At 36.0% G+C, this 11,723-nt stretch overlaps 1 protein-coding gene across 1 annotated transcript; it reads right to left on the bottom strand.

The window, feature by feature from the left end:
• Positions 1-10,860: 10,860 nt before the first annotated feature.
• On the bottom strand, positions 10,861-11,460 carry LOC122749448 (transmembrane emp24 domain-containing protein 2-like). The gene has a single exon (XM_043995825.1). The coding sequence runs from the start codon at positions 11,458-11,460 to the stop codon at positions 10,876-10,878; it is 585 nt and encodes a 194-aa protein (XP_043851760.1). The 3' UTR covers positions 10,861-10,875.
• Between the last annotated feature and the right edge of the window lie 263 nt (positions 11,461-11,723).

Raw genomic sequence — 11,723 nt, 5'->3', positions numbered from 1 at the left:
ATATTAAATTGTTTACCATCTCAGGGAGGGGTACAGGAAAGAAGGAGGTAGAGAATTTGGAGTTTCATTTTTTTTTAAATGAATGTTAAAAATTAATTTTATATGCAAATGGGAAAAATAAAATAAAATAGAACTTTAAAAATTCCCCTCAAACTACTTTAACTGCATCTTGCACCCCAAATTTTGGTATATTGTCTCATTGTCTTCATTTTATTTAATGAAGTTATCTATTAATTCTATGATTTGTTCTTTGACTTGCCAACTCCTGATTAAATTAGTTTCCATTCAAATTTTAATCCTTTCTTCAGAAGTCCTTTATTAATAATAATTTTATTTTGTTTTGGTGAGTAAAGGAAGCATTAACTCTTTCTGTTCTCCACTCATGAGGTATTATGTTTAGCATATAGGCAATGTATGTAAAGGTACTATATACATATATTATGTATACACATATTCATATATACATATATTCATATACACATATACATATATATACATATATATTCCTTTCTATTCCCATTCATTACTAGCCACAAATTTTGCTTATCTAATTTTTCTAAAGTTTTATTAAGATATTTAACTTCTTGCGTGTTTGCCTTTATGTAGAATCTGTCCTGTAGGTATGAAGGGGGTATATTGAAATCACCAACTATCATTTTTTTCTGTCAACTTTTTCCTATAATGTGAATAACTTTTCCTTAAAATACTTATATTCCATGCCATTAGGTTCATATATCAGATATTGATGTTGATATTATTTTATTGGCTATGCTGCTTTTGTACATAATGTAATTTTCTTGTTTATCTCATTTAACTTTGTCTGTTATCAAACTTGACATCATTATTGCTATGGCAGCTTTTTCACATTATTTGAAGCATAAAATATTATATTCCAGTCCATCATTTTAACTCTATGTGAATATATTTGTGTGTTTTTTACAAGCAAGATTCTTGTTTGGATTCTGATTTCTAATCTATTATATAACCCTTTGATATTTAATAGGTTATTTTGTCCTATTTGTGTTCAAGGTTATTATTGTTAATTATATGTTTCTCCACTTATGTTTCCCTAAAACCTTATCTTCTTCCTCTGTTCTCCTCTGTTTCCCCCTTTACAAAAAAAAAACACAAAAAACACAAAAAATGTGGTAAGAGAGATAGAAATCTTTACCACACTAGTGATCAACAATGGGAACAATCTGCTTCCATTTCACTGCCCCTCTTCTTTTCCACTTCCCCAGACCCTGGTCATTACTTCTTATTCTTTCTTTTACTTTACAATCCACCTTTCAGACTGGACTTTGCTTGTGACTATGCCTTCCCCCAGTCTAAACTTACACTAAATCCTTTTCTCTTTTCACTATTCCCATTTTTTTTCATCTCCTGAGTTTACTATATTACCATACCATACTTATTGGGGTGTGTGTGTTCAACCCATCTTCATTCAGTTCAGATAACAGTGAGTTTTATGTCACAGTGATTCACCTCATTCCTTCATCCCTGTCCACACCCTTCTTTCTTCACACACCACAGTTATAAGAATTAGTAAGTTATATACCTTTGCTCTAATTTCTTTCTTCATATAATCCTTTCCCCCTGCTTTTTCTTTCTTCTATTAAAATCATCAAAACAAGAATTACCACCACCCCACCAATGAACTCTTTGTTATTTAATTTCTTCTGTGCACTTGAAGGAACACGTGCCTCTTCTCTCCATTTTAGCATATAAGCACTTTTTCATGTAATACGCCTTCCAATTACTCTAATGCATTTATCTTTCTAGGTTTCTCTTGATTCTTGTGTTTGCATTTCAAAATTCTTACCCAGTTTCTGTGTTTTCATCCAGGTTCTTAAAAGTCCTGCATTCCATTAAGGAACCATTAATTTTCCCCATTAGGATTATAATTTGTCATATGGGAAAGATAGTATTGGTTGTATGCCTTTATCTTTTTTCTCTAATTTCTACCTTGTTTTAGAACTTTTTCCCAAGGATAGACTCCATGTCCTGTTAGACTTCAAAATAGGGTGGTCAGGTCCCATTTGTCTCTGGCCCCAATTTCCTGGCTTTTTTTTCATGTCTTCCACATCCCTTTCTATTTCTAAACTTCAGACATTTGTAAGGTTTCAGAGTCTGCAGACAGGCTTTGTTTGTCTTTTGGCTGATTTAGAAAGTCTCAAGTCAGGACACAGCTTGGGTATTACGGCCCTCCTGAGACATCCTTTGACAGGGCACTTATACCTTTCTCCCCTCTGGGCCTTCCCCATTCAGGATACTGCCATAGATTTCCATCCACCTGGAGGTGTTCCAGCCAGGGTGCTATTTTAATCTTCCATTTCTGTTCACCTTACTTTGTACTGGCTCCCCTGACATACCCCACCCTTCCACTACCTCTAGTATCTGTCTATCTTTTTGTGTTGTCCTTGGATGGATAAGGAATTTATTATCATTTCTTTTTGGAATGCTTGATTGTTATTTAATCTGGTACCATTTTAAATCATTGCTTATATATAAATGGGAGAACTGGACTTAAGTGTGACCTTTCATGGCACCATATTATAACAGGAAGTTTCTAAGATTTATAACATTATATTTTACTTTAGATTTGTGGTTTTTCTCACTTTTGAAAGTGTATGTGAAGGGGAAATTTCTATAGATGACACTAATGATTGGCGTGTAACTAGTCCTACCTACAGACAGTGCTGATGAGGTTTGGGTCACTCATTGCTAACAGATCCTGGGAGAGGGAGTTTGATAATTACTTTTACTACAACAGTGGTCAGTAGTGCTGCTGATATCCTTGTTGTTGCAAATATAAGTGATAAGTCACAAGGGGAGACTAGGGAATTACAGACTCTTCAGTGATATTGATGCTAATGATGTTGGCATATATATCTCTCCTTGCCCTGGCTTGGTAGAAGAGGTCAAAGAAAGGTGATTGATAAGAAGTCATAGAAAGCATGTCAGTACATCAAGTAGTCTGTATACAATAAAATTTGACATTTTAAAATATCACAATGATTCACAGTTCCCTGCATAATATAGATTTTTTTTGCTGTCATATGAACTTAGTTCTGAGGTACAATATCAATAATTTCATAGAGATGAAAAGGTTTAGTTGAAAATCTAAATAGACTATGAGTCCTCAAAAATGAAATGCTAAAGTTATCTTTTGCAATTACTTTGATTTAGGACTGATGAATCAGATTTAGAATTAAGTAGGTTTTACTTTTTTTTAAAAGTGGGTTACATTAAAACCTCAGCAATCTAGAGAGCAGCTTTCTAGAATATCCAAGTTCTAAAATAGCTCCAGAACTCAATCTACTCTGCCACTCACAGCCCCTACTCCAAAACAATCCAAATGTTAAGGAAGCAGCTTCAGATTGCAAACCACCAAATGAACATGGCCAAGAAGAGACAAGAGGCCCTGAAAGATAGTACCCAATGTATAAGGAATGGCCAGTTCCCCAAGCAAAAGAAATGGAGTGCTCTGATTGCCTGGTGATGTTTATAAATGGCCACTGTCCACCATTTTCATAGAAAACCTGAAAAATGTGACAGAGGTGACAGGAGAAAAGAGACAAAAAGAAGAAAACTGGAGAGATATGGGAAAAGATCAGGGGCTATCAAGGACAGTGGTTACTATCACTGCATGTGAGAATAAAGAACCCAACAAAGAGCTGTCATTGTGACAGTGGAAAAGGGAAATCCAGTGACAAGGAAGCTGAAGATAAAAGTCTACAACCTATGTGTCCAAGGACTATCAGTAACCTTCACATCAATATTGGAGCCTTTAAAGGCATAAATACATTTCTACTATGTTACATTTGGGGAAAGGGATACACAAATATCTCAGCAGAGCCCCATCAGGGTACCCTGTCAGAAGCACAGAATTTAACCAACCATATTTCACACTTTACAAAATTGGAAACATTTACTCTATCGAAAACTGTAGTTTATAGAATACCTAGGATAAAACCTGAAAGACTAGAGTTCAAATTCCACCTCTGACAAGCTAGATGACTTTAAGCAAGTCACTTAACATCCCCAATTTTCAGTTTCCTCATTTGTAAAAGACAGATAATAATATCACCTACTAGTGTTGTGGGCAAAATGGATAGAGTGCAGGACCTCGATTCAGGAAGACTCATGTTCGCAAGTTCAAATCTAGCGTCAGGCATTTACTAGGTATGTGATCCTGGGCAGGCTACTTAAAACTGTTTGCCTCAATTCCTCTTCTTTAAAATGAGCTCGAGAAGAAAATGGCACACCATTCCAGTATCTTTGTCAAGAACACCTCAAATGGGATCATGAGGAGTCAGGCACAATTGAAATGACTCATCATCATCACCAACAACAATAACAACAACTAGAAACAAACAGCAACAACTAGTATTGTATAGTATACAGTATAGTAGTATACTGTATAGTATACAGTATATATAGTATAGTAGTATAGTAGAAAATATATGTAAAAATCTTCACAAGCCTGAATGCACTCTCTATATAAATGCAATGTCAAAATCTAAGCCATATTGCATGAGAGTAGAAGGTATAACCTGCATGGGAGAGCATATACAAGGAGAACAGAAGAGTTAAGAGGAATAACTCCATCCTGTGTTAGTCTTGAAGAGAAAATGGACTAAATACTGCTTAAAATAAAGTAGTCATTATGATGTACATTATTCCATTGATATAAAGGTATAGGCATGAGCATCACATTTCATTTGAGTGTAGTAAGTTTTAGTTTTTATTTTTAATATTCTCAAGGGTGAACATTTATTGAATACTCACAAAGCTAACAAACAAGCTAAAGATACTAAAGCTTAACTGAAAAAATTAACCGCTAGCTAAAAATCTAACCATTTTAAAAACAGAAATTTTGAAACAGACTTCTTTTTTATCCACCCTTGGCCCTTTTCCTAATCTATATAGCCTAAGCTTTTCAGCCTCATCTTCCTAACTAAGAAAACATCTTTCAAATTGAACTTTGGTACCTTGTTCTCACATATTACTATGATGAGCCTGGCACAAACTTGCTGATTTGTGACTAGAGATACAACTTTGAAATGTTAACTTTTTTCCATCTTTTCTTGTCTGTCCCATGCCACACAGAGAACCAGAGCAACATACAGTACTACAAAACATAGTAGACAGAGAAGATTAAAAATATCTAGTTGATTTCTCTCTAATCTGTCTATAAATCACTGGAATCCTGGCATTGGGGAATACCATTCAAATACCATAAATTGTTTAGTCATTCTACAGTTGATGGACATCTACTTTGTTTCTTTGCTCCTACAAAACATTTTGCTATAGATATTTTAACGTATATGGAGCCTTTCTTTTTTGTCAATACCTTAAGGTATTTAACTCATTGGAATCTCCGGGTCAAAGAGTTTAAATCTTTTAATCACTTTAATTCCATAATTCCAAATTGCTCTACAGAAAGGTTATATTAATATATAACAGCAATTTATGTGTGCCTGTATTTCAACAGCCCTTCTAGAACTATCCTCATCTTTTCTCTTCTTTTCCAGTTGAAAACTCAGAGTTTTGTTTATTTGTTTGCTTTGTTTACTTTTTGCCTTTCTCTTAATAGTAGTAACTTAGAATATTCTTTCATATGGTTGTTAGTAGTTTGTAATTCTTATTTTGAAAACTGTTTGTTCATATTTTTTATCATTTCTTTATTGGAGACTAGCTTTTAGCCTTATTTTTGTGTGTGTATGTGTGTATATACGTATACACATATATTACAGGCAGATAGATAGATAGATAGATAGATAGATAGATAGATAGATAGATAGATAGATATGCATTCGCACAAACATACTATCAAGGCTTTATAGATATTTGTTAAACAGATTTTTTCCTGAGTGACTACTTCCTTTTTTGTTTTAGATGAATTAATTTTATACCTTTTGCTTTCTTTTTACACTGACTCTGATTTTCCCATTGTTGAACAAGTTCAGAACTCCTTTTAGATTACTTTTTGAACCCTTTTCATGTACTCAATAGGCCCCTACATTATAAATACCCATTGAGGAGATTAGGGGTGTGTTTTTTAGTGCTGCAGAGACACCTGGGAAAACTTATATAAAGCCCAGGTCTAGAAAAAAGAGGGAATAGAAAAGTATCCAACAAGTAGTATAGAACAGGTATCAAATAACCATTTATTTCTGCTTATCAAAAGAAATGCTAAACACAAAAAGGTTCATCTTAGCTCTATCCTGTCCAAACAATGACCTCCTGGTCCCTAGCTTCTGGCTCTTTAACCATTGCATCACAATGCCTCTTGAAATCACTAAAGAGGACCTTTGGTCTCATTATTAAGTATTATTATTATTATTAGCATTATTATTGGCATTATTGTTATCATTTTAATGTAATTTTTCGATGAAGCTTTGCTCAGTCAAATATGAAATAGAGCTCAGAGAAAAATCTGTTCTAGTGCCATTTCTGAAGAAAGATAATTTTCTGATAATGAAGAATTATCAGGCTTTGAAATAAGGCACACACTGGAAATATCCTTGTACTAATTCATTACATATTAAGGTATATTCCTCTTTCATATTCCATAATCAAATTTGATAGGCATTAAGTGTAAGAGTGACTGTGATCTGACAAAGCTATATTTGTGGTTCACATATTTGAAATTTTACAGGATTCACAAGTCAAAGGGCACAAACAGGAATTTTGGGAAGGATGAGAAAGTCAATTAATAGAAAGCTATCAATGACTATTTGTATGACTCTTGGCAAGTTATTTCATTTCTCTAAGCTTCAATTTCCTCATCTATATAATGGATTTATGAGATTTTCAAAAGCAAACTCAAGTTGTTGTCTCTCAATCCCACTTAATGTTAACTAGCAAGTTACTCTATGTACTTAGATATTTATCAAGTAAAAACATCGCTTTGATTGAGTTACAGGTCAATCAAACAAAAGATATATACAAGGTATAATGAAGTCCTTAATAAATTTAATAAGTCATAATAAATTTCAAAGGAGTGAATAGCTTCTAGCCGAATCAAATGATAAGTGCATTGGGATTGGATGAAAGATTTAGACATAGGGTAGAACATTCTTAAAGGAGGGTGGGGAGGGAGGAAGGGAGGAAAAGAATTTGGAAAACAAAGTTTTAAAAATTGTTTTTACATGTAATTTTAGAAAAAAAAATTCTAAATTAAAAAAATTTAAAAAGAAAAACTTAGACACACTTCTGGGGCTAGGTATATCAGAGAAGAGACTAGAGCCAGTAAAGCAGTCAAACCCAGGAATTTGAGGAGGCAGACACCTTGTGCTTATAGCAGAGGGAGGGTAGAGATGAGTCCAGAGAGACTAATGTACTATCCTTTTTTGCTACTGACAATATAATTGGAAAGATTGGACAAGTAGCAAAGTATGAGGGAGGAAAACTAGACACACTGAGGAAAGGCAGGCCTGGGAAGCAAGAAGTTTTCAGAACAGAGGAAAACTGTAGTGATAGTCTCTGTAAAGGCACCAACCCTTGAAGCCCAGCATAGAGATGAGGCCTCCACAAACGTAGAACACTTTCAATAATCAAAGGCCATGAATTTATCCTTTGGCAACATGAGCTCACTATGTTTGGGTCCACTTTCCCCAAAGACCTTATATATGTAGGGGGAGGATATGCCAAAGGTTTTGTAGAATGTTTGGAACTACTCTTACAATACCATATCAGTAACTATCTCCTTTTCAAAAGTTAATTAGCTATTAAATCTGCTTAGCTAATTGATAATCACAGTAGATGAGGGCTCATGAGCAATAGTGTTAGAAATCTATGTCCAAATCTTTAGGGATACCCATAGAACCCAGAGTAGAGAAGTAGTAATTCCCTTATGGCTTCCAGTCCACCATGAGGAGTGGGAGATGGGGAATGAGTTCAGAGGGGATGTTACATAAAGAATGTAAATTACAGGGGCAGGTAGGTGGCACAGTGGATAGAGCACCAGCCCTAGATTCAGGAGGACCTGAGTTCAAATCTGATCTCAGACACTTGACACTTAATAGCTGTGTGATCTCGGGTAAGTCACTTAACCCTCATTGCCCCCCACAAAAACCAAAACAAAAAGAATGTAGATTACAGTTTTGTGTAACATCAAAGATTTGTTTGTCTATTTTAATTATTTTCTATGATTATGGGAAATATTAACATGAGGAAATTGTTCTCTAAGGTCACTTTTAGCTCTGTGATTCTGTAACTTAGAAGTTTTGTTTCTATGTAAGTTTGTAGGCTGGAGGTAAAATTTTTAAAAATTTTAAAAAGAGCCATAGAAAGCAGAAAGCAAAGAAAGTATTGCTGTCCGATAGCAGAAAATCAAGCAATAAGCATTGATAGGGTGAGATGCTCTCCCTGTGTTTTTCCCTTTCTAATCTTACTTAACCACATAGTTCCCTGTGGTGTCTGAAGTGAGAACAACTAGAAATCAGCTCCCAGCCCAGTACCTCTCACTGCATTTTATGAAAAACCTCACCCCACAAAAAAAAAGACAAAAAAGACAACTTAGAATTTCTGTATCTTGACAAGGAAATAAAAATTACTTCATATCTTTTTCCAAGATGTTCTATTCCTATTTGACACCAGGAAATGTGCAAAGGAATAACAACAACCCCCCATAATTTTAATAGTAACATTGGAGCAGTTGTTTACAGCTTAATAACAAATTGTCACATGCTCAGAAAAGGACCGTGACAGCTTCCCACCTACCTCATTAAGGGAGGAAAAGAAGAAGTTTTATTCATCAGAATCTGCCATGATTTTAACTTGTGGAAATAATTGTTCAAGTGTGACAATCACAACATTTTTCTTTGCTGGATGGTTTCTGCAGCTGGAATATATCATCATTTATTTGTAGCTATGGCTAAACGGTGCTCCAAATACAAGTTCAAATGAAAAATTCAGTCAACAACTGGCTCTTCAACCAAAATGTCACCTGCCAAAATTGGTCTTGTAGACTTTTTCCCTGAATCGACTTATTTTGTTTCATTCCCTGTAGGGAAAGATTCTGTCCAAATTCTGTCCAGTCTAACACAATTTTGTCCAGTGTAGCACAACTACTCTATGTAGTAACACCATGAATGTAAGGAAATGCCAAAAGCAAAACTAAGACAGCTAAAACTAATTGAATGATTAGCTGATTTGCAAAGCAATCTCAAATATTAATTTTACGTGTCCCTGAGTCTATATAGTAGGTTTGTTTGTTGGTTTGTTTTGTTTCTTAAGATAGGGATTGGGCCATTCCATTAGGGAACAGGCCCATTTTCATGAGAATGTAAATAAAGACCTTTGATACTTCTCTAAAACTGAGTCCCAGAAATTTTTAAATGGGTTTTCTCCCAGGTAGTCTAATGGAGAAGCTAGATATTACAGATGGAATTTAGTCTTATGGCTATTAAGTTGACATCATTATCTATGAGTATGATTCATTAGTCCATTATTCTTTTTTTTTTTAAAGAACTGTTTATTTACTGGACCTGGGTCAAATTAGATACACATCCAATTTTAAATTTACATTGTTGAATTTTGAAGTGTTTTTACACGCAATAAAATTGGCATTCAACAGTTACACCAAGGTGAAAAAACTCTCACCTCATTAATAAACTGCTGCAAGTGTTTTGCCCAAAGTCAAAAAACTTTTTTACTCTGAACATGAAAACATGTAACAAATTTTAAATTAATAGTACAAAACTGGTTACTTGTAGTTTTCCCCCTTGCAAAGATCAAAAAAAGTACAAGTAACTAATATACATCAGTCACAACATAATCCTTGATCAGCCCCACACCATAAACAGATGCTTCAATTTTCAACCCATCATCAGAGACCAAGAAAAAGTCATTTTTTTATACAAAACAAAATTCACATGTGCCTCAAATGAAAGACAAGGAGAGGGGAAAAAAAAAGAACCCTAGTACTGAGAATTATGCTCAGTGTTCTTTAGCTAGACAGTGGCCCGAAATGCCACTGTTTCTGATCAAACAAATGGTGGCTGCATAAATAACATCCAAGAGCGAACTTTAACCCTTTGGCATCAGAAATCCAGATTTTCCCAACTTAGATTAATATACAGGTTTTAAGTGCCAACACAGGGAGGAGGGAGAGAGCTGGCCACACCACCCCAAAAAGACTAACCACCACGTACTGAAAACAGCCACCAGCCTTGGCTTGACACATCAGAAATGTCAGGCAGGAATCTAAAATGTTTGGTTAGCCACTTGTTCTATACGAGTCCCGGGGTCTAGAGAACATTCCCATTTTCTTTAGGGGAGAATATAGTTTGTGGGCTTGTCAAATAAAAACTATCCTAAATGAAATACTAGTACCCAGTTACAATAGCATGTGCCACAAGGTCAAATGGCTCTGTCCATTACTAGCAGGACAGTTTGTAATGATTTCATCTGTCGTTCCTTAGAACTTCACAGAACTGATTTTTTTTTTTTGCAAGTTTAGAGATCCAAAGACACGTACAATCATTTTTAGTAAAAGACTGTATTTGCCTTAGTGCTGTGTAATGAACAAACTGTATTCCTTTGTGAAAACCAAAGAAAAACGGACAAACGAATGTGACTAGATCACACTTCATTTATGGTGCTGGAGCTCTGGAATGCCCTGTGTGTTGGAGGCAGATTTCAAATGAGAAGTTATGCCAATTAAGTGTCAAAGTTGTCAGGACAGCCTTGCTAAGAAGATGTTTTCAAAACCTATTCGTGAGGAAGAAAGAAGCAATGAATGTATAGTTCAGAAAACAAAAGCTTAGAAACTATGTGACATCGTTGTGACTGAGATGTTTGGTAAACAGTGAACTGGGAGTTTGGGACGATCAGGAAAAGCCTTCTCAGACAACCCTCCGGACTTCAAAAACTCTTCAGGTAGTAGATCTGTCCCAATGTCATGGCAACTAATACAAGCGCTTCAAAGAAGGACCAGAGGACCACTCTGCTGTTTGTGTTGTCATTCATTGCTCTGGGTATTCTCTCCCGGACTTCCATGTACTCCTGTTCATGCTTTACCGCTGTCATCGCCACGGCGAGCTCATTAATCATCTCTTCCAGCTTGTTCTGATGAGCTTCTGTTTCCATGTCTTGGCCCTTTGGAGCTTCTCCAATATCAATAGTGAACATCACTATCTTGGGAGTCATGGTGGACATTCTGTTGCTAAAACAAAACTTGTAAGTTCCATCCATGTGAGCTGCAAAAGTATACTTCCCGCTGGACTCTCTGTCTCCTTTATAAATTCCTTTATTATCAGGTCCCGTAATCTCCACGTCGATGTCCAGGAAGCCGCCCTCGACCACCTCGAAGATGAGGCCCATCTTGGTACCCGAGGTGACCCGCTCGAAGAAGCACTCCTCCGCGTGCGCGTCGATGCTAACGAAGTAGCCCGAGGCCGTGGCCAGCAGCGCGGCCAGCAGCGTCAGCACCTCCGGGAGCATCACCATGGCGTGAAAGCGGGCACGGGGCCTGGCAGGGGACGAGGACTAGGGCCGGGACTGCTAGTCCATTATTCTTAATTAAAAAACAATCCTAAAGGGGCAGCTAGGTGGCACAGTGGATAGAGCACCGGCCCTGGAGTCAGGAGTACCTGAGTTCAAATCCGGCCTCAGACACTTAACACTTATTAGCTGTGTGACCCTGGGCAAGTCACTTAACCCCAATTGCCTCACTAAAAAAAAAAAAAAAACATTGCTAAACATTACAGCTT

This window comes from Dromiciops gliroides, chromosome 3 (assembly GCF_019393635.1).
Source record: "Dromiciops gliroides isolate mDroGli1 chromosome 3, mDroGli1.pri, whole genome shotgun sequence".
In the NCBI taxonomy this organism is placed as follows: Eukaryota; Metazoa; Chordata; class Mammalia; order Microbiotheria; family Microbiotheriidae; genus Dromiciops; species Dromiciops gliroides.
This window is presented reverse-complemented; position numbering and strand designations above follow the sequence as displayed.

Bases quoted from the DNA above. Each gene is read 5' to 3' on its own strand.
- LOC122749448 (XM_043995825.1), bottom strand. From the start codon at position 11,460: ATGGTGATGCTCCCGGAGGTGCTGACGCTGCTGGCCGCGCTGCTGGCC.